Here is a 22,032-nt window from a genome sequence, read left to right on the forward strand (position 1 = left end):
GTGAAGGCACAGTTACACGCACATACACGCACGCACATAGAAGCTTCACATTCGAAGGATAGAGAGAGGGTGCGAAGAGGCAGAAAGGATGATACATGTCATGGCGCGGACGTACGGGCACGCACGCGCCAACACGCGGGTGCGCAGCAGCCTCCCCTCCCCTCCCCCCTCACACACGAGCTGGTTTACACAAGGCAAGAGAGAGACGTATGTCCACGTGATGAGCATGACGCAGTAGGGGCGGCGGGGGACGGATATGTGCCTCTGTGTGTGCGCGGGTGCTGCGTGGATATGTGTCTCTGCCGGTGAAGAGACGGACGAGCGTGCTGCTGTGAGAGAGAAACCCAAAGAGCAGCAACACGAGATGCGGCGCAACGCGCACACGCATGCATGGAGCATCGAGAGGGGAAGGGACAGACAAACTTTAGCGACGCCCGTCTCCCTGTGCGTGTGTGTGCAAGGTGAGCGGCTTGATGAGGGGAAAAAGAAGAGGAGAGGCGGGGCAGCGCGGGCACACGCACACACACGGTGGAGCGGGAGGAGGGAGCGACACACAACATAAATAAGACAACCCCATCAGCGAGAAGTACACATGGGTGTGCGAGCACTATGATAAGAATCCACAGTCTGCTCATGACGCCACAGACGAGGATCGTGACCGTCGTGGGAGTTCAAGGGTAAGAGGAGGGAAGGGAAAGGCGTGACAGAGTGACTACAGACACCGTCTCCTCATAACGCAGAGGCGCGTGCGCGGCATCCTTCCTCAGCCGCAGCATCTACTGCTGCTGCAGGGTCTCGACTGCCTTCACCAGCACCTTGCTGACCTCCTCTTCCGAGGCGCTGTCGCCCAACATCTCCAGCGCCTTGGCCATGACGCGCTGCGCTGCACGGCGCTGGCCAAGCACCTCCACATCTGGGATGACGAGCTCGAAGCGGAGGGGGCTCGCAATGTAGTCCAGCGTCTGCGACCGGCCCTCGAGAATGACGTTGTAGCCGTCGGCGCTGAGCTGCTTGACGGCACCAGCGCCGAAGCGGATGACCTCGCCCTGGGTCTTCTGGGCTACCGTCGGTACCTTGGAGCTGATAAGTGGGGTCTTGAGCAACGTGTTCTGCACGTCCGCCACGCGCGTCGTGCCGTCGAGCATCGTATGGAATATTCCGTCCTCGCACTTCACGAACGTGACGCGCTTCTCGACGGAGGAGAGCAGCTCGTCCGTCAAGCTCTCTTCCGTGATCTCCTTCCCCTGGGCAGCGAGAACCTCGTTGCACAGATAAGTGTAGCTGCGGAAAATGTTGCCGTTGCTCCACGTGACGCACTTAGGCAGCGCATCCTTGAGCTTGCTCACCGTGGTGCCCTTGCCGGTGCCGCTGAGTCCCTGCAGAATGATGATATTGCCGTTCTTGGATGGGAGCGCTGCCATGATCTTGTCCGTCACCTCCTGTGCACTGAGTCCGACCACGTTCAGCTTGTTCACCGGCGACGCATCCGGCTTCCCGCTCACGATGCCCTTTCGAATGGCGATGCGGATGCCGTTGCTCAGCTTCTCGGCATCCTCGTTGTCGCGCCTGAGGATGTCCTCACCCTCGTTCTTGGAGAGAGACTGAAAGTGGGCGTTTCCCTTCAGGAGCGCGAGCACGCAGGAGCTGCTGACGTCATCTTGTTCGCGAAGGATCTGGAGGGTCGTCTTCTGCATAGGGGGTGTGAAGGGGTGGGTGAGTGGGCGAGTAGGTGAGCGGGAGAAGGCGTGGCGGAGGTGCAGTGTGGGCGATGGCAGGGATGTGCGCGCCTCTTTGCGTGTATGTATGCTTTTTTTTTGTGGGGGGTACTCTGTGCGGACTGTGAAGGGGACCGCGCGTGTGTGCTGGAGGAAGGGAGGCGGCGGAGGGGTAGCGGTGACGAGAAACGATGGAAGAGGCACAAGAGGTGGAGGGGAGGGGAGGTGTGTGTGTGGAGGTGGGTGGGTGGGTGGGTTGTGCCCGGTAAGCCAAGGCACCTCTTTCCTCCGGCATGCACGAGTGCCGATGGGGATAAGTGGGCCTCACGGCATCTCCATCTCGATCGAGCCCAAACCACCGGGCTGACGATGTGTACACTTCACAGCGCTGCCACATAGGACTCGCGAATGGCATACGGCGAGAAAGAGGACGAGTGGCCACAGAGACCGTGGCCGCGCCCCGCCATCACGCACAAACCGCCACAAGCATCTTCTGCCCAAACGGATGCATGAGAGGCGCGCACGTGTGAGTGAGTCAGTGCGAAAGGGGGGGGGGCAGGGAGTGGCGTGGATCTTCCATGAGGAGGTAGCGTACGGGTGGAGTGAGGTGACGTGGACAGAAGGCAGGAAGTAATGGAGACAAGGGAGGGGGGTACGGCCATGGGCGGTGGTTGGCGGCGGCAAACTTTAAGATATGCTGAACACGACTGCAGACTAAAGAAATCGTACAAGCGCGAAAGGGACGCGCACAGCACAGGCGTGAGCCAACGCGCGCAGGAGACCGTTATGAAGAGAGAGGGGGAGGGGGGCGATTCGCACTGCCTAAAAAGTGCGAAGCGGAGCATGCGCCATACAGGATCAGACATAGAGTGCGCACCACTAACCCTCCTCTCCTCCCTCTTCGCTGGGCAAGCGCGACGCTGACGCCCGAGCACCAACCAGCGGGCACACACACACACACATAAGCGCAAGAGTGCATGCATCCGCATCCGTGTGGACGCCGCGGCAGCACGCACCCACGGCAGGGCACTTGCTTCCCTCTCCGCATTTTCCTCTCTTCCAAAAAGCGCACGCCGTCGCGACCTGGCAGACCTAGTTGTCTCGAGTGCGGCTGAGCGGGTGCGGCCACTACTTCTCTTCACTGTTCTCGTGGAGCTGTTGGAGTTGCAGGAGTGCGTTATAGTTGTCCAACACATCGTACACGGTGTCCGCCTCCGCCAGTGCTTCCAGCACAGGGATCAAGCGCAGCAGCTCCTCGTCACGTGAATCGTCGAACCACGACGTGATGGGGATTGCGTTGCGCTGCTGGAAGAGGTAGGCGATGGGGCTGTTGTCGATGATCGCCACCTGGTCTAGATTTCGGCCTAGCAGCGAGAGATCCTTCACGTAGGTTGTGCCGACCACACTACAGTGCTCGCGGAAGAGTCGCAGGCCGCCGAGAATGCGCTGTTTGTCGATCGAGTCCATCAGCGGGTCGCAGTACGTGCTGAGGGAGGCCGTGAAGATGACAACCTCGAAGAGCGGCGCTACAGCCTCGAGGAAGCGATGGAGATGCGGCCGAAAGGCTACATAGACGTTTACATGGGTGTCACGATCAAGGGTGATGGGGAGGTGCACGTCGTACCGACCCGTGTTTTGGTAGGAGCTGTGCACCAGCGTCTCGTCCACGTCGAGGATGAGGCACTTCCGGCTCCGCACTGCGGGAAGCGGCTCCGGTAGCAACGAGGGGTGCGCCGAGGCGTCAATGGGCGACGTGTTCTTGGGCTGGTTGCGGATGTAGCGGGCCCGCTCCACCAACTCCGTGGCGTGCACGCGCTGACGGGAGCCGGTGCTGCCGCCTGCACCGCCGCCGGCGACCCGGGGGCCAGCGTGTGCATTGCCGCTGCCGTCCGTGCCACTGCTATCGCCATAACCACCCGTACGCCCCCCTGCGCTTCGCTGCTGCTGCTGCAAGCTGGACGGCGCGTGCTGCAACACCTGCGTAATCAGTGTGCTAACCGGCGTCACGGTAGAGGTGGGGGTGGTCGTGGTCGAGGACGGCGGGGTGGCGCCGCCTCCTGCGCCACCGCCGCGGTATGGACTCGCCGGCATCGCATTGATGCTGTTGCTGGCGGCGGCAGTGAGTCGGCCAGATGACGAGGGTTGCTGCTGCTGCTGGTGCTGCTGCGATTCCAGCTTGCCGGAGACGCCCCTGAAAAGCGACGTCGGGGTCACGTTAGTTTCACGCTCGCCGTCCATGATGCCTGAGAGGAGTCGTGCAGCGACTGTGGCAACAACCGCCGCACAAGGAGAGGGAACGAAGCGCGCACAACCGAATATCACCAACAGCGCGCACACAGTCGGATCAGACGTGCGCAGGTCGGTTATACATACGGAGAGAAAAAGGCACAGACACACGCACGTACACGCCACACGCCACACGCCACACGCACACAGACACAGACACCGTGTGTATGCGTGTGTGTGTGTGTGGATGAGGGGGGAGGGGGGTGGCGTGAGTAAGTAGTCCAACGAAAAAGAAGAGAGAACAGAACCAAAACGAATGGCAGACGACGACTGAAGCAGCAGCAGCAGATGATGGTGATGGTGGTGGTGGTGATAAACGAGCCAGAGCGAAATTAGAAGGGGAGGGGGGAGGGGGGAGGAAGGGGGGGGGAGCACGTAATGAGCTCTGGGAAAGGAGGACCGACAGCGGTGGTGACGGCAGCGGGAGTCACCTCATCCACACACACGCACACACCGTCTGTTCCTGAAGAAATGGCAGGGGCAGTAGAGACGCACTCGCGCACACGTAGGAATCCTCCCCACCCTCCTCCTCACTACCGTGCCCCGAGTACGAGCGACAAGCCAGAAAGGTATAGCACAGAAGGAAACACACACACACACACACGCACACACGCACACACGCACACACGCATACGAAGAGAGAAAAGGAGATGGCGAGCGACACCCGGTCCATCACTGGACACAGACACCACCGCCAACGACGTGGGAAGGTGAGGGGGACGTGAATAGTATGTATGGGGAGACGTGCTGTATAAGGGTTTACGTGACAAACAACAGAGAGAGAGAGAGGGAGGGAGGGAGGGAAGGGGGGGCACTGGCAACCGAAGAATGACAACAACAACACGAGCAAGACCAGCGCCAACAGAAGGAAGACGAGGAGCGATGCACACACACACACACACACACCGAAGGAGGTAGAGGGAGAGGGAGGCGTGCGCGTTGGGTAGAAAAGCGCAGACGGTGCTCACAAGAACACCGGTCGTGCAAATACGTGCGTATGCGCGGGCGTGTATGCGCCCCACCCTGTGCGTCCGCACGAGTGTTCGTTCAACAATAAAACGTAAAACAAAAGAGTAAAGCGCGTGAGTACACGTTGGCCGGCGTGTGCGTGGATGGGTGGATGGATGGGTGGGTGGACGTAGGTGTGCTGTGTGCTGCGTATCCGTCAGTGCGCCCGTGTGTAACGTATGTAAGCGTGAGGAGATGAGGAGGAGGAGGGGGGGTGAAGTGGACAAGAAAGGCGAGCAGGAGCAGCAAGAGGAAAGGCGAAGGAGAGGGAGGCGAGATGGCGGAGACGAAATCTCTCCTCCTAACCACACACGCACACACACAGAGACACACACGCACAGAGAGAGACAACACAGGCAGGCAGACAGGCACACAGACACACACGAGAGAGAAAACCACGACGGCAGTAACAGGCGAGCGAGCAAGAGAAAGATTTACCTCTCTCTCGTTCCCCTCGCTCCTTCGCTCCTTCGTGTGTGCGTGTGTGTGTGTGTGTGCAAGCGAAGGGGGCGAGATGATAAGCGAGGGAATGAATGGCAGGGGTAGTGGTGGGGAGAGGGGAGAGACGCAGTGTCAACAAGCATCACGCACCGAGATCTTGCCCATCAGCAAGCGTGCCTCGCTGTGCGCGTAAGGGCGAGAAGGAAGGGGTGGCTGCGCGTGTGAAGGGGAGGATCGAGAAGGGCGGTGCCCGCGCGGAAGTCCCCAAACACATACACCCGCAGGCATGAAAACTCACGTGAGCGCAGCGGGCGACGTCAGCAAAAGGCTACGCCTCTATTTCTTCTTTTTTTTTGGGGGGGGGGGGGAGGTTACTGGGTTGAAGGTCATCTGGCGACCAATGACTCAAACGCGGCTTCGAGAAGGACCGCCAAGCCGGAAACAACCGCGGGATGGCGGAGCAGTTCGTGTGTAGAGGAGTGGGAGTGGAAGGCGCAGGCACACCCACGGAGAGAGACGAGCAGAGAGGCAGACCGAGAGACAGCCTCTACCGGACAATGATCGATTCGCCTGTGTCATGGTCCACGACCACCTGCGCCAGCTCGTCTGGTAGCAGCCGCAGCTCGTACCGAGTGACGAGCGCCTTCAGTCCGGAGAAGGTAAGGCGGAGGTACGCCTCGACGTTGCGCGTGGTCCCTTCCACGAGGTACTCCATGTCCACGCCGTCAATCGCCGGTGCCTTTCGGTCATCCTCATTCGGTATCTTCGGCTCCCCTGGCAGAGGTGCCGCCTCCTCTGGGACTGGGGCGTAGATGGCCTTGTAGGAAGTCTGATCCACAGTCAGGCTGTCCAGCGACGACACCAGCCCACCGCATGCATCGACCACCTTCTGCACAGAGTTCTGCAGCGTTGCTAGTGCCTCGTCACTCGAGTACTTCTCCTTCAGCGGCTGGACCATCATCGACACGGCCGCCCGCGGCGGCTTCTCGAAGAGGCGGCGCACAAACAGCTCCCCAAAGTCGTCGAAGTCCACGAGCCGGACGTACTGGAGAATGTTGAGCTCGTCCCCCTTCTTCGGGTCAATGTGGAAGCTTGTCACCTGAAACGTGTAGGGGAAGGCGATGCCGATGCCGTTGAGCACGAACGACTCCTTCTCGGAGCGAGGTGGGTACCGGCCCGTCTTCTCGCGGTAGCGCTTCACCACGCCAGGCCGGCGCCTCCACGACAGCTGACAGCGAACTTGCTTTACCTTTTCGAAGTCGACGAGGGCCATGCAGTTCACGTCGTTGCCCTCGCGCTTCAACACCACCGTGTCACGGGGGATGTTGGCCACCTTCCCGAACTTGTCGATGAGGCAGCGCGACATGGCCCGTATGAGGCCACGCTGCACAGAGCCGCCGTCCTTCTCCTCCTCCAGCAGACTCGGGTGGAACAGCCGCATGAGGCGCTGGTCGAAGCCTGGCGTGGCCTCGTCCGTTAGAAAGTACAAGAACGTGAGGAGCGGCGAGAGCGACATGGTGGCTTGTTCCTTCGGCCGCAGGAAGATGCCAAAGTACAGCCCGTACAACACCATCATTACCCACGGGAAGGCTACGAAGGAGATGATGCCGCCGGCGAGCCATGGCATCAGGCGACCGAGAACGGTATCGTGCTGGACCGTGAAGATGTCGGAGAGGAAGTTCACGATGATGGACTGCATCTTTGTCGGGGCGCAACGAAGGGGGTTGATGCTGTGTAGACGAGGAAGGGGGGAGAGCGGAGCCTCACGAGGGCGGGAGGGACAACTGCCACAGAGGGTGAGAGGAGAGGGAGGTGGTAGGTTCAGCGATCCACACGCCAACACACACACACACAAGACGAAGCAGTAGCAGACAGCACTGGTCGCCAGACGGAAAGAGAAGGTGGCGTGGTTAGACAAGGAAGGATGGGTCGGTGGGTGTGTAGGGTGGGGATACAACAAAGACGCGCAGCTGTGACGTGCTGCACACGGACGAAGACAGGCACGGCGTCAACGTAAGAAACACCGATGGAGAGGGGAAGGGAGGATGGGGGAGGGGGGCGGGAGAGAGGCGCTAAGGACAGGAGGGGAGAGACCCGGTTGCTACTGACCACCACAATAGCAGTGGCGTTGGTGATCACGGCGACGGACGTTGGGGTTGGTGACGGTGGTGGTCGCTACTGTGATGAGGCGTGTGAGCGGGAGCGAAAAAGAAAAAAGGCGGACCGGGGTAAAGGAGAAGAGAGGCGTTGGACGCGGAGGGAGGTGGTAGGAGTGTCCGGGTATGCATCATGTGCCTGACTGAGCTGGTGTGCTGGGTAGGTGTGTGTTTGTGTGTGTGCACCTGCACGGCATAGCCCGCACCGGGGGGGGGGTGCCAGTGGAAGACCTCACAACAAGTAGTGCGAACGCGCCGGGGCTTTCGCTCGCCTCCTCCCGCAACGCAAGGCGGTTCGCCACTCCCCCCTTTGTCATCCAAACCTGACGCAGGTCCGCCTCGCCATCCCCATCTCTCTCCTTCTCATCGATGGCGCCAACGTCGCTGGCGATAAGAAACGAAAACACGTATGCACACGCGACAGGGAGGGGAGGGGGTGAGGGAGCTGTCATCCACCGTTAGGCAGAGAGGCACTGAGGGAAAATATAAATATATGTATGTGTGCGTCTATGGGTATGTGTGCAGTGTAAGGGGACCATGACTGTAATGCACATGGTGCATCCCTAACCAACACAGACTGGCGGGCACAGACATGTGTCGCATCGGCATGTGAGCGCTCTGTTCGTACTATCCATCCTCCATCTGCCGATTGTCTGCCACATCTCTCTCCCATACACCATAGAGAGGGGGAGGGGGGAGGGACACGCGAGGCCCTTCCATCAGTTGTCGCCGTCCTCGACGCTCACATCGCCGCGGTCATCAACACTTGCGAGGCCGTCGCTGTCCACCGCCGTCGCCGTGTCGCAGTCCCCAGCGTCGTCCTCATCACTATCCACGTCGTCCGTGTCTTCCGAAGCAGAGCTCGATGACGAGGAGGAGAGCAGTCCGCAGCACCACAGACACGTCACATAGTAGCACGACCGCCTCGGCTCCACCTCCTCCTCTCCCATTCCGGCGTAGGTGTCGCGGATGTGCAGCAGTCGGGCCCCGGACGCGTCCATCTCCAGGTAACGCGGGTCGAGGCAGTCGAAGCAGAAGGAGCGAGGGCACGCGTCGCACATGAAGATGGCGCCATCGGCCGCCTGCTGCTTGCCACACGAAAAGCATTCATGCCGCGGGCACGGCCAGAAGCGCTTCACCGCCTCCCCTGGCCTCGGCGGCCGCTCGCCAACACAGGCGGCGTGGTAAGCCTTGGGGCACACCATGCAGTGCAGCAGCGGCTCCATTGGATGCATGATGCCACCGCAGCAGAAGCAGCTGTGCGTCTGCTTGGGCGGCGAGGCCAGTCCACGACCACCGCCGCGGATTCCTGCGGTAGCCGCAGCGCCTCCCAGCCCTTTTTCCACCACATGTAGGAGGTCCTTCACCATCGCGTCCGCCGCCGCTTGGCTGCCGCTACTGCTGCTGCTGCCCTCCACCCCGTCGGTGAGGCGCAGTAAAGTCGATGAAGAAACAGAGGATCCGTCGGTCTGCTGTTTCGCGTGTTGCTTTTCTTCGAACCGCTGAAGCATTTCGCGAATATCGTCCGCGGTGATGCACGGGGTATCGGCGCCGTCGTTGGCACAGCGACCGCGCCCACGCGGGCCGTGACGCTGGCCTCCTTCAACGATGAAGTCACCGAGGTACGCCTTGCGGGCTGCAATGTCGCGGATATGCTCCTCGATGGTGCCCTGCAAGCACAGGCGGTATACGTGCACGGTACGTGTTTGGCCGATGCGGTGCGCCCGGTCCGCTGCCTGCCGATCAAGCTGCGGGTTGAAGTGTGCGTCGAAGAGAATCACCGTGTCGGCGCCGGTGAGGGTGACGCCGACGCCGCCGGCGGTGGTGGTGACCAGAAAGAGAAAGCACGAGGAGGCCGGGTGGTTGTAGCGCAGCATCGACAGCTCCCGCTCGACTCGGTTGCAGCTGCCGTCCAGCCGCTCGTAGCTGTGGCCGCGCAGATGACACATGGCCTCGAGTAGATCCAGTGTTGTTGTGAAGTTCGAGAAGATCAGGCAGCGGTGTCCTTGTGCCTTCAGCTGCGGCAGCAGCGTGTCGAGGTAGCGCATCTTGGCACTGGGGTCGATGAGGTGCGCCGCGTCCATGGGCACTCCGGCAGCTCGCATGCGCTTCTCGATGGACTCCTGTGACCCGTGCGCGCGCCCCTTGTCCGCCAGCAGACGCAGCGCCAGTGGGTGGTTGCAGACGGCCCTCTGGTGGCTGAGGTGTCCACGCAGCTGATGGCCAGTGCTACTTTCCTGCAGAGCGTGTGCCGTCAGCAAGGAGAGCAGCTGCAGCTGTACGTCGGTCGGCACCAGCTTCGTCAGCGGCTCATCCACGCGTGGCGGGATGCCGAGCTCCATCTCTGCCTTGGTGCGGCGCAGCATGATGTACTGCAGCACCTTGGCACACTCCTCCGCCTGCCGCACCGGATCGCGCGCGCGTGGGTCGTAGCCGGCCATGAGCCAGGGGTAGAGAAAGCTCATCAGACTCCACACTTCCTGCACGTTGTTGTGCACTGGCGTGCCCGTCACCGCCACCCGGTAGCACGCCGTGAGTTTCCGTGACGCGGACGTGATAGCGGTGTCGTGCGCCTTCAGCACATGCGCCTCGTCCACCACGACCGTCACCCACGCGCGCTTACGGAAGAAGCGCTTATCGAGATGGAGCAGCGCCGGGGTCGTCACGAACACGGCGTGGCGGTTGTGGCGGCCGGAGCTGATGGCGGCGCGTGTACGGCGCTCACCGTGGTACTTCACCACCCGCAGCTGCGGCGCCCACCGCGCTAGCTCACGCGTCCAGCTCGTCAGTGTGGAAAGAGGGGCAACGATGAGGTGTGGGCCGTCGATGTTGTGCAGCTGCTTCAGGGTGTGTAGGAAGGCGGAGACCTGCGCAGTCTTGCCGAGGCCCATGTCATCACCGAGGATGGCTGACATGCCGCGATGGAAGTGACTCAGAAGGAACTGCACGCCCTCCACCTGGTAGGAGCGCAGCTCGCACCCCGGCAGGGCCCCCACTGTCTCGCTCGTAATGGACAGCGGCGCGGCGTGCAGCACCGGCCGCAGCGCATCGTCCGCGGCGATGCGGTCCAGTGCGCGGTCCTTGAAGAAGGGTTCGAAGGCGGCAAAAAGGTCGGCGCTGTGGTGCAGCTCCCACTCCAGCTGGCGTTGGAAGTAACGTGCGATGGTCTCTCGCGTCGCCGAGGACGACGTCTGCCAGGCGAGGGTGCCCACCGCGCACGCACTGGAGGTGCCCACGACGCCGTCGCTCGCATGCCCAGGTGGCGACGACGACAACGGCGGCGAAGGGGCCTGCTGCGCACGAGCCATGTCCTCTAGCATGGCGTCCGCCTCGCGCACCTGCTTTGCCTTCTGCGAGCCCAGCAGTAGCGCGAGTTCATCGTCGTCCTCCGAGGCGGCGCGGCATGTGAGGACCCGCCTTGCCACCGGCGCGTCCATCGCAGACTGAGACGGAGCGGAAGAGGACGATGTCGTCACTGCTGCTTCGCGAGGCCTCTTCAACGACGGCGCACGCTGGTGTGTGCTCTCCGACGATGCGGTGACGGTCATCTCCTCCGTTGTGCCAGCGTCGAACTGTTGCTGACGCCGGTAATTTTGGTCGGCGGCTGCGTTCGGTGAGCCGCACGAAGGCTGAACCTGCGCTTCGGCCGCGTCCCCGGGTGATTGAGCCCCACCCTGCGAAGGCGTGTGGCCCCCTCCTTTGCTGAGCTGCTTCGACGAGGTGGCGGTGGCTAGCGTCACCGGGACACAAGCTCCGGCGGCGGCGGAGAGCGTGGCTTCCTCCAGCTTGCCTCCTTTTGCGCTCCGGTTGCTGCCCTTCTGCAGGAACTTGGCAAAGTAGTTGTCAAGGTTCATGATGTGTGGGTGGGTGTGGGTGGATGGGTGCGGGGAAGGTGGCTAAAGATCTTCCGTGCGCTGGGCTGCGTGCTGATGAGCACGCCGACACGATGAGCGGCGTGAGTGGGCGCTGTGTTTGGGAGGAGGGCGAAGGAGGGACAGGAGAGAGAAGGCAGGTCAGCACGGACAGACACAACGCCTTGCTTCTGTGGAATAACACCGGACTGGATGAGCTCTGGGGTTGGGCGCGGGCGTGGTGGCGTTGCAGCAGTATGAGAAGAGGGGGAGGAGAGGCGAGAGGAATGTAAGATGTGTGTCAGCCACCATGAAGAGGGGAGAGAGGCACGAAAACGAAGAGGGAGGGAGCCGAGGCGCAACGTGCACGCGCGCGCGTTGGACTACCGTCACGCCAGGCCTAGAAGAGCTGAGGAGAGACGGAAAGCCACCTGTGTATTATGCGACACGAGGGCAGCAGCACTAAGCGCATACGATGGGTGCGCATCCGCAACGGCGACCGCCGAGGGACTGTCACTGCGAAAAATGCCGGGAGGGAGCCAAGAGCAAGGTGTCGACCCTCGCTGCCGCCTCCCAGAAGCCACTTTGCCTCTTGCACCTTCTAAACATTTCTTCGCCTGCCTGCGGTCGTATAATTCGAGGTGCCCCTGCTAGGGCAGTGGGCACCTTATGTAGCTGCGCAGCAGTGCACACTCTCACGCTGTGCCTGTGTATGCGTGGGAGCCCGTGCTTCAGCGGAAAAAGCGCCGAGGAGACGCCCCTCAACATCCACTCATGCCTCACCCCCGTGAGCGCACCGACAGCGCTGCATGTTTGCCTCATCACCATTACGACCGTCATTAGCTTCCTCTTCTCCATCCTTCTCTGCCTCTCGCGCCTACGGGTGGCCTCCACACGCTTCGTGGCGCGCGCACCGAGACAGAAGACGGGGCAGGCGGGGAGGGACCCCCTGTTCGTTATCAACGTCGCCATCACCGACACCATCATTTGGGAGCCAACGCGAGCGCACATCCACGTCCACATGTGTCGGTCCGCTTTACCAGCTCGTGTTGTTGTTCAGCTCTTCGCGTGTACTCACGCGGCTCAGGAGAAGAGTGATGTCATCCGGCTTGCCGCCCTTCGCGTCGGTTTGCCCAAACTGGCGCAGCATCGAGGCCCATGGCGAGTTGGTGTCCGGGCTCACGGAGGTCTTGTAGGCGTCGGTGATGATGCGCTGCGCGACACGGTAGGGGTCCACGTACTCGATCTTCTCGTCCAAGATGCCACTGAGGAAGAAGCCCACAAGCGGGATCTTGGCGATGGGGCTTTCCTCCACCTTGCCAATCCACCCAGCATCCGCGGCGAGCTCGGAGTTGAAGCGATTGTCGAAGAGGCCGTCGGTGCCCATCACAATAACGTCGCCCTCTTGCACCGGCACCGACTCGCGAACACAGTCCTGCACGCGGTCAGAGAACGCGCGCCCTACCATCGGCCGCGGCAGCACTGCCAGCTGGAACGGCGCGTTGAAGCCGTGCACCTTTTCGTGTGCGCGAAAGTGCATGTCTCGGTTGCGCACCACCATCACGCCGCTGTCGCCGAGGTTCGCCACGTCGAGCTTGTGGCTGCCGTCATCCTCTTTGCGCAGAGTTGCCACACAGGCCGTGCTGCTGCCCACCTTGACAATGCCGTCCTTCACCACTTTGGTGTAGGCGGCATCAAGGATCTTCTCTGGGTCGAGCTCGCTTCGGTGCGTTTCCGAAAACAGCTTCGCGTTCTCCATCAGCGCGTTGGCAAACAATGAGGGGTCGACGCCCTCAGAGCGCCAGCCGCCAACACCGTCCGCAACGCCGATGACCTTGTAGTTGTTCGCCACAAAGAAGCTATCTTCGCCGCAGTCGAGCTCGACGAAGCTCGCGCGCTTGCGCCAGCTCACCGACTGCCGCCGCTTGCGCTCGTCCGTGTCGCTGCGGTACATCTTCTGTGGGGTCGGCTTCGCCTTACAGAAGGCCCAGCTCTGCAGCACCAGCTCTGTCGGGTCCTTCTCATTCTCCGGGGCTTCATCTGGCGGCGTGCCCCACGAGTTCACGTCGTTGGCGTTGGCCTGCGCCAGCGCCTGCGCGCTTTGCTGGCCGTTCGGCATTAGCGGTACACTGTGACGAGCACCCATCGTTCTGCGCGTATGCACGAGTGAAGGTGGTGAGAGGGAGGGAATGGGAGTAGGGACAGGCTGCTGATCGCTCACTGGGACGCAATGCCGTCGTAGTAATACTGACTTGCTGTCTGATGCGACTCACGTCGTTCTCCGAGGATGGGACACGTACCCTTCATACGCAAGACGGGCAGGCACGCAGTCCGTCACACCAACGATGCACCTGATGTCCGTCGAGGGGACGTTGCGCAAGAGAGGGAGAGAGAGGAAGGGAGAGAGGCGCGGAAACATGGGGAGGGCAGCAGCGGAAGCACACACAGACACACAGAGCGAGAGCGAGCGAGACAGGAAGAAGGGGGAGGCTCAGCACAGCGCACAAAGACAGAGCGTCTCTCCCTTCCCTCGCGTTGCATGTCCCGGGTTCATGATATGACCCCTGCGCTGGTCTTGCCCACTACGGAGGGGGAGGAGGGGGGGTATGGCTTCCTTCGTTTGCCTTCGTGGCGGGTGCACTTCACCGTATGTGTCTCGGCCAGGAGGTGTGGGGGTGGGTGGGGAGAAGTCATCAGAGACATGGCAGAGGGAGGGCTTTGAAGGGGGAGCCTTCACATGCATACGCGGCAGATGCATGAGTGAGAAGCATGAGAGAGACGCGCGGAGGGGCGAAGAAAACAAGCAGGGACGATGGCATCGAGAGAAAGAGAGCAGAGTGCACGTGCACCAGGAAAGGCACCATCACTCACGTGCGCGCGGGCCTTCCATATCCTCTCACGGATCGTCTGTGAGGATGTGCGACTCTGGTACACCCGCAGAGACAAGTGCCTTGGTGCAGTCGCTCACAAATTTCTGCGGGCCACACACGTACGCCAGCGGTATGTCTGCGCCGAAGTACTTTTGGACAGCTGCGGAAACATTCGCCGGCTGTATGCGGGAGCGGTGGGTGATGGTGGTGGCGGGGCAGGAGTTCGGTGGCGACGATCCGGTGCTTGTGCACTGCCCCTGACTAGCATCCGTGCTCGGGGTGATGAAGAGCTCTATCACGTACGTTTTGCCCGGCTGCCTCGCATCGCTTCCGCCGCTGGTCTTCTCGGCCGTGTCCAGCGCTGAGCGAGGGAAATCTCGTTGCCACCGCACGAACTGCTCCAGCATCGGCACTGTCGCTAGAGTACGGTTCGAGTGCAGGTGCACCACATGCAGCGGCTCCGCACTCGCCACGTAGAGCGAGTCGTCGAGAGAGGAGTTCAGGAAAGCATAGGCCGGTGTCATGCCGACCCCCGCCGTCAGCCAGAGCACCCTGCCGCCCACTCTGCGAATCGTGTCATGATGGTGGGCGAAGGTGAAGGTGCCGCCGACGCGAGCTATGGGCAACGGCACGCTCAGCGAACGCTCATGCAGCCATGCGCTGCCGCTCGTCTGCGTGTCGGTGCCGGCGGCCTTCACGATGATGCTGAAGAGGCTGCCGTTGTGATTCATGTCACAGATGGTCCAGCGGCGTCGCATCGGTTCCCCTGCTGTGGCTACGGAGGCGGAAGAGGAGGCGAGAAGATGCACAGCGTGGCCGCCGTCGTCATCAGCTGGACGTCTCTCCTTGATTGGGAGCTCGAGCTCCACGTATTCACCAAGCTCCGCATGCCGGAGCAGGGGACCCGTATGGTGGACGAAGTCGAACCGCCGCACTTGGGGGCAGACGTCTGTGATGGCAACACAGGAGACCATAAGGCGCGTTGTCGGGCTCCTGCAGCTGCTGCCGGGGGATGTGATCTCGTGTGGCCGCGTCTTCTGTGCGTTGTCGAGCAAGTTGGCGCCTCCGCTGCCGGTGTTGCCGCCAGCTGCAGCCAGCGAGCCCATGTGCTGAAAGACTTGGCCGCTGCGCAGTTCGACGCCGACATGGCTGTGAATGCCTGGCACACGCAGGCCTCGGCCTCCACTGTCGACCGGCAGGCTCATGGGCCTCTCTCGGTTCGCCAGCTCCATCGAAGCATACGTGTCGCTCTCCAGTGTGGGGCCGCTAAGGTCCACCACCACGTAAACATCCGCAGCCTCGTCCACCTCGACCCTGTGGACACGCTGCTTGCAGCCCTTGGATCGGACCGCGTGTCTTGGCTTCCCTCCATCCGGGTCCAACTCGACGCCCAAGTATAGTCCCTCGCCGGTGTCCAGCGCGATCTTATAACTGTGCCACGGGCATACAATGCATGGGTGCCCGCCCATCTCTTCGATGTCCCCAAGCAGCAGCGGCCCGCCATGGTGGTAGCAGGCGTTGTCGATTGCGTAGAGCTCATTACGATAGCACACGACGGCGATGTTGCGTGTGCCGCAGCGGACAAGCTGACGGGAGCCGTTTGTGAAGTGCAAGCGCTTGCCCACATACACTCGATCGGGCGTAGAACTTGCAGACATTACAGTGCCGAATAACGGCAGGAGTGTGTGTGTGTGTGCAAGGGGCAGTGGAAAGGTGAGGGAGGGCGGCAGGGGACTTCCGAGGTAACAGAGGAGGTGGAGGGTATGCCGACAGTCGCACACACGGGATGTGTGCGAGGTGGGCAGAGAGGGGGAGAGGCGACGCGCAGGCACACGCACACGTGACGTGATAAGCAAAAGAGGAGGAGGGAAGAGAGACTAAAAGCCGTGGTGACACGCGGAGGCGCCGTTGTGCGGGCGCTTGGCCGAGTGAGTGGGCGTGTGGATAAGTATAGGCGCGTCTTACCGACGACTCGGAGAGAAGGCGGGGGGAGCGGGGGGAAGCAAGGACGGAGAAGAATTCGAAGGACAAGAGGCATCCGCACTGTGACCACGGCGGGTCCTGGGGGTAGGCGGAGGGTAGCCGTCACCCTGGAACCCACAACCGCGCTGATAGCTCTATCAAGGTATGCCGCTGCGGAGAAGGGGAGGGAGGGGACCGTGGCAGCTGTCGTGAAGGGTGCCGCGCGCGCTCACAAACACTTAGCCACAGAGGAGGAAGAGAGCTAGTTGGCTTCCATCTTCGTGTGCGTGCACTTGCGAGCGGCACGACTCTATACCCCTCCCTGCTCGTCGCTTGTCGCTCCCTCTGTGTGGTTGCTTTTATACACGGCAAGCAAGGCATTTCTTATCCCTCTATGCGGAGCTGCGTGTACGGATGCGTGTGCCACCGCTTCCCTCGGTGGTTGAAGAGGGGCGGTGCCGGTGACACAGACAGACCAAAGTGAAAGAGGAGGAGGTAGGAGGGCTGGTGGAGCTTGAGCAGCAGAGAGAGGCGCGCGCCGATGTGCGAGAGAGTCGAAGCGGTGCAGACTGTCTTCTCGTTGCCTTTCCTCTCTCTATCAGCTCCGCCGCACGTATTGCAGCGAGCAGATGCGGCCGACTAGCGATGCTTCCGCTCTATCGCTCTGCATCTACCTCACACACGGCTTCCATGTAAGTGTGTGCAGGTGTAGACCACTCCCGCGTTCAGTCGCCGCGAAGGAAACGGCTGCGCCGTCTGTCACAGCTGCAGGCGAGTATGCGTGCACGGAGACGGGCGATCTACCACCACCTCCTCCCCCTTCGCCCCTTCCCTCGCCGTTGCTTCATTGCTTCATGACTGCCGCGGCTCTGCACATTACTCGAAATCTCCGCCACAACTGGAGACACCCACCCACCCACACACACACACACGTACAGGCACAGAATGGCGCCATTACGCCCACCCCTCTCACCATCACTGCCAGCGTTTCTGTCGCTCAACAAGCGCGCCAGAAAGCGGAGAGGACGTGCGGGAGGGGAGAGAGGGTAGAAAACACACAAGGAGAGAACGGAAGAGGAGCAGAGGGCCGTAGCGCTCTCATGCGCCCTTCAAGGAGAACTTCTGCTTCTCGGCATTCTCCACCACGCGCTCGCGGTAGAGGCCCTTGCGCCGCTGAATACGCTCCAAGAGCTGCTCCGCGATGTTTTTGGTCGCCACCTCGGCACCGTGCTCTTCGAATTCTTCCTTCGTTGTGGGCACAAAGTACGGATCGGCGTCGATGACCTCCCAGTGACTCATCTGCAGCTGTGCCGTTGAGGCGCCTTGCGTCTGTACGCGCAGCTCGTCCTGCAAGCCGAACGCCTCAACCGCCGGCAGCCAGCAGCGGATGTAGAAGAGGTCGCTGCCCTCGTTCGGCACCTCCTCGACAATCTCAGAGCGGCGGCGGCTCAGCGAGGCGTAGATCTTCCCCTGGGTAAAGCCAGAGGAGTACACGGTGCACTCGTACACGGGCTCGACAAGACGGCGAGGGTGCAACTTCATCGCAGCGCGGCACGCCTCCCGAACGCTGGGCAGCACCATGCCGCCGGAGATGTCCGAGTCTGCGTCCACAAAGATGTTCGTCAATACAAAAGCCACCCCGTACAAGGGCTCCTGCGCCATCGGCCCGCTCTCGCAGGCGGCCTGGAAGCCTGCCACGATGGACTCCTTCCAGTCCTGCAGCGTCGTCCAGCATGCCACTGGATCCGCAGTGCCGTCGAAGTTGGCGAGCAGCACCGCTCCAAGGAAGCCGAGCCGAGACGGCCCGCTGGCGATGACGCCATTCTTGACATCAGCAGAAAAACGCTTGTGCTCTGCCAGGGCGGCCACTGCCTGCCGCAGAAACTGCGGGTTATTGCCGCTGTTCTTTCCGTCCTCCTTAATCAGCTCGAGCACCTCCGTCGGCAGCGGCCGCGCTTGGAGGGTGATGTAGAAGGCGCCGTCCATGAGCGACGCGGTGTGCGGCTTCGGCTTGGCGCCCAGGTTGCTCACGATGGTCTCGCGAAAGGACACGAGCGGCTCCGAGGCGACCACCTCCACCTGGGCAAACGTGTCGATGAGGTCCTTGAGACAGCGCTCTGCGTGAACTTCGCCGGCTGTGCCGATCACGTGCTCACCGGTTGGCAGCATGCTCACCTCGACCTGCGGGTCCACTTTGTAGAGCAGTCGCAGGCCCCGCTCCAGCTCCTGCAAGTTCCTCGGGTCCTTCGGGAAGACGGAGAGCCGCACTATCGAGGTGCTCTGCAGCACCAGTGGCTTGAAGGGCGGCATGCTAGGCACGCTGCTGATGGTGGCGTACTTGGTGATGCACGGGGTGAGACCGCCAACACCGCAGAGAAAGCCAGCGCTCACCTCCGACGTCTCCTCAAGACCGGTGCCGCGGAATAGATAGACGCTGCCTACCGTCGCCTCCACCACCGCGCCATCGCTGTGCACATAAACTGGTTGTCCGGCGCGCAGACGCCCGCTGTAGACCCGCCCGAACCCAATAAAGGCGCCATCGTGGTTCTCCACGGAGCCGACGACGCGACCGACGAGGTATTGCGTGTCGATCAGCTTGCAGATGTACACAATACACGGTGCCTCTGAGGACTGGTCGCAGTTCATGAGCGCCTCCTTTAGTTCCGCGGGAGTGTCGGCCTCAAAGCCCGGAACGAGAGAAGGCAGGCGGCGCCGCTGTAAGGTGACCGGGGAGTCAAGCCGGGTGCACACCGTGTCGAGCACACAGGGGGCGAGAGGCATCCATATCGAGAGCAGCGCCTTCAGCTTGCCGCGCGGGTCGCGGCGCGGGTTGCTCCACTTGCTCTCAGCAATCTTCAGCTTCTCGGACAACTGCCTCTGCCGCTCCTCACTGGCGTTTCTACCGAGAAATGCGTCGTAGAGCTGCCAGATGGGTTCCAGAATGAGCTGCACAGCCAAGGGCAGTTGCCCCGCTTTCTTCGGCTTTGGACTCACGGTCTTGCTCTTGGGGTCAAAGTAGTGCTCCCCCCAGAGGGCCTCGGCGAGGTTGTGCAGCGGCACCTTGTCCTTGTACAGCCTCACGAAGAAGTCCACGCCAACGGCCCAGCCGTCGTAGCAGCTGCAGAAAAGGACGTTGCCTTTGGACGGGTCGAACCACACGTCGTCGCTCGGGTCCTCGCGCTTCATGTCCTGATCCAGCTCCTGGATCTTCATCTGGTTCGCATAGGATGCCAAGATGGCGTTGCAGATCTCGATGATGCTGCGCAGGCGCAGGTATGCCTCCTCGGCAGTGTTCTGCTGCGTTGTCACGAGCAAGTCGATCTTGTTCAGGACGAGGCACATCGACAGCCCCTCCTGGTAGGTGTGGCGCAGGATGGACGCCGTCTGCTGCGTGACACCATCCACGACATCGACGATGACGACGGCGCCGTCGCACAGACGCATCGCCGTGGACACTTCGCACGAGAAGTCGATGTGCCCGGGGGAGTCGACGAGGTTCAGCACGTGACTCTTGCCAGCGTAGGCGTGGTGCAGCGCGATAGAGCTGGCCTTCATGGTTATGCAACGCTCCTGTTCATCAGGCCGGGAGTCGAGCAGTCGCACCTCACCTGCCAGCTGCGGGGAAAGGATGCCGTTGCTGGCGACGAGGTAGTCGCTGAGGGTAGTCTTGCCATGATCCACGTGGGCGACCATGCAGAAGTTGCGGATATTCTCCGGCTTTTCGCTCAGTTTCTGCACAACATCAGCAATACGAATGCTCATGGTATGGAGATGATAAAGCGCGTACGGCTACGTGCGGCTGTGTGTGTGTGAGGGGGGTGGGGAGGGGGAACGCCGCGAGACTGTCGCTGCGGAGGTGATGAACTCTCTCTTCTTGCTTTCGTGTGTACGTCTCGGCGTCTGTGGCGAGCAGTGGAGGTGTGCGCGTGCGCTGAGTGGATCCAGAGAGATGTATGCGTGGCACACTTGTGCAGACGCACCCGCCACTAACACTCACTCACACAGACAGTGGAGTGCAGCTGCGTCATGCGTGCATATGTGTGCGTGCAAGGGCGAAGAGGTGCAATGATGCGAGAAAACAACGCGAAGAGGGCCAAACGGAGGACAAGAAGATGCATCACAAGTAGAGCAGGGGTGTGCAGTGATTTGCACAGCTTTCCTCATCCTCCTCGCTCTCCCCTCCCTTCCCGCCACCCGGCGACACCCGTGCATCGTTTGCCATGTGTACACACACGTGTGCGTGTGCTGCAAGACGAGGAGGAAAAGGGTGCATAGCGGTGGTGAGCAGGGCCCTGCGTTCATTCCATGACGGCTGCTATCACCGCATACGCATGTGAATGCGGCCCCAGGGCGATGAAGAACAGGAAACGGCGAGTGCCCCGTGTAGACCGCGTCCTGCACTGCCACACACGCGCACAAACAGGCACCAGTCAAAGTAATGCCGACAACCTCTCGGCAGCCACTTCCGTTCGAATTCGTCTGCTTTCGTGTATGTCCTACTACTACTACGAGGTCGAGGAGGGGGGGGTGACGGCGACGCACACGCGCCGCTCTCTTGGTCATGCAGCCTTGTAGCAGGACGCCTTCTTCTTTTGGCGCACCCGCGCCTTGCTCGACTTCCTACCGTTACCGCACCGGCTGGCCTCGGTCCTCCTCGCCGCTGTATGCGCTCCTCACACACCCCGAGTGAGGGGCGCACAAAGACACAACGTCAGACAAGTGTTTACAGGCTGGAGAGGGAAGAGGGAGAGGTCGGGGAGAAGGGGCAGAGCTACGAGAGGGGCAACAAGTGCGCGCGCGATGACAGATGGTGCCTGCGGCGCTGGAGATCACGTCAGCGTCGGCCCGCGGGGTATGCGCCCCTCACTGTCTCTCACCCCAGTCTCGCCCTCTCTCCATCCTTCTGATCGTATCCGCGTCTGTGATTAGCTGGGGCACTCGCACTTTAGAACTTCTCGGGCTGGTTCTTGGGCAGCATCACGAAAAAGCCGTCGGAGCCGGTCTTGCCCGAGTACGACTTCTCCTTCGGCATCAGGAAGTACAGGTAGATCACGGCGAAGAAGTACCCCACGCCCTGCACGTACCTCTTGCGCGACTGGATCTCAATAAGGTCGGTCGTCGACACATCCCACGGCTTCTTTGTGTGTTGCTGGTAGTACTTCGCCTCCGGTGCTGGCATCTTGTCCACCTTCACGTCGATCGGCTGGAAGTATGTCCAGGGCATGTACGAATCGTAGATGGCTGTATTCGGCTCCGGGAACGGCGAGGAGGAGCGGATGCCGCGCTCGTTCATCGGGAAGGCGTTCTGGATGTCGGACGTGTTGTTGTTGTCACCACCCGTGTGGAAAGTTGGGCCGTTGCCTACGAGCGCCCTGCGAGTGGCCGCAATGGCGCACACGGACGTCTTGCGCATCATTGTATCGGAGTGGAGAAAAGCGAAGGGAAAGGGCGAAGGGGGCGGTGGTGTGGGGGACAGTCAAGCGTGCGCGATAGGCGGACACTGTGAAGCGTCAGTGTGGAGGAGACGGGCTTTGGGAAGGAGGAGAGGGTGCAAGTGCGTGTACGCGTTGGTGTGTTGAGAGGAGAAGGCGGGGGTGGGGTGGAGTGGTTGTGAATGGGGGATGTGTTGCACAAAGGTGTCAGCGGCAGCACAAGCAGCAGCGGCGGCGGGAGAGTGCCCATACACAAACCATGGGAGAAGGGGAAAAGAGAGAGGAAGAGGGGGGAAGTGGAGCAGCACAAC

The 22,032-nt window shown here is 61.5% G+C and overlaps 8 protein-coding genes across 8 annotated transcripts; all 8 read right to left on the bottom strand.

The window, feature by feature from the left end:
• Positions 1-776: 776 nt before the first annotated feature.
• Positions 777-1,694, bottom strand: LMXM_25_2020 (conserved hypothetical protein; the record flags this gene model as incomplete). Its single annotated transcript, XM_003876211.1, has 1 exon — positions 777-1,694. One exon carries the CDS (start codon positions 1,692-1,694, stop codon positions 777-779), a length of 918 nt encoding a protein of 305 aa, XP_003876260.1.
• A 1,149-nt stretch (positions 1,695-2,843) lies between these two features.
• LMXM_25_2030 (conserved hypothetical protein) lies at positions 2,844-3,953 on the bottom strand (the record flags this gene model as incomplete). The annotated part of the gene is made up of 1 exon (XM_003876212.1): positions 2,844-3,953. One exon carries the CDS (start codon positions 3,951-3,953, stop codon positions 2,844-2,846), a length of 1,110 nt encoding a protein of 369 aa, XP_003876261.1.
• Positions 3,954-5,997: 2,044 nt separating this feature from the next.
• On the bottom strand, positions 5,998-7,149 carry LMXM_25_2040 (conserved hypothetical protein; the record flags this gene model as incomplete). Its single annotated transcript, XM_003876213.1, has 1 exon — positions 5,998-7,149. The coding sequence occupies one exon, from the start codon at positions 7,147-7,149 to the stop codon at positions 5,998-6,000; it is 1,152 nt and encodes a 383-aa protein (XP_003876262.1).
• Positions 7,150-8,325: 1,176 nt separating this feature from the next.
• LMXM_25_2050 (putative helicase-like protein) lies at positions 8,326-11,460 on the bottom strand (the record flags this gene model as incomplete). The annotated part of the gene is made up of 1 exon (XM_003876214.1): positions 8,326-11,460. The coding sequence occupies one exon, from the start codon at positions 11,458-11,460 to the stop codon at positions 8,326-8,328; it is 3,135 nt and encodes a 1,044-aa protein (XP_003876263.1).
• Positions 11,461-12,493: 1,033 nt separating this feature from the next.
• On the bottom strand, positions 12,494-13,603 carry LMXM_25_2060 (conserved hypothetical protein; the record flags this gene model as incomplete). The annotated part of the gene is made up of 1 exon (XM_003876215.1): positions 12,494-13,603. One exon carries the CDS (start codon positions 13,601-13,603, stop codon positions 12,494-12,496), a length of 1,110 nt encoding a protein of 369 aa, XP_003876264.1.
• A 750-nt stretch (positions 13,604-14,353) lies between these two features.
• LMXM_25_2070 (conserved hypothetical protein) lies at positions 14,354-15,985 on the bottom strand (the record flags this gene model as incomplete). The annotated part of the gene is made up of 1 exon (XM_003876216.1): positions 14,354-15,985. The coding sequence occupies one exon, from the start codon at positions 15,983-15,985 to the stop codon at positions 14,354-14,356; it is 1,632 nt and encodes a 543-aa protein (XP_003876265.1).
• Positions 15,986-17,387: 1,402 nt separating this feature from the next.
• On the bottom strand, positions 17,388-20,051 carry LMXM_25_2080 (elongation factor 2-like protein; the record flags this gene model as incomplete). Its single annotated transcript, XM_003876217.1, has 1 exon — positions 17,388-20,051. One exon carries the CDS (start codon positions 20,049-20,051, stop codon positions 17,388-17,390), a length of 2,664 nt encoding a protein of 887 aa, XP_003876266.1.
• Positions 20,052-21,234: 1,183 nt separating this feature from the next.
• Positions 21,235-21,705, bottom strand: LMXM_25_2090 (conserved hypothetical protein; the record flags this gene model as incomplete). The annotated part of the gene is made up of 1 exon (XM_003876218.1): positions 21,235-21,705. One exon carries the CDS (start codon positions 21,703-21,705, stop codon positions 21,235-21,237), a length of 471 nt encoding a protein of 156 aa, XP_003876267.1.
• Positions 21,706-22,032: the final 327 nt, after the last annotated feature.

This window comes from Leishmania mexicana, chromosome 25, assembly GCF_000234665.1.
Source record: "Leishmania mexicana MHOM/GT/2001/U1103 complete genome, chromosome 25".
Classification (NCBI taxonomy): domain Eukaryota; phylum Euglenozoa; class Kinetoplastea; order Trypanosomatida; family Trypanosomatidae; genus Leishmania; species Leishmania mexicana.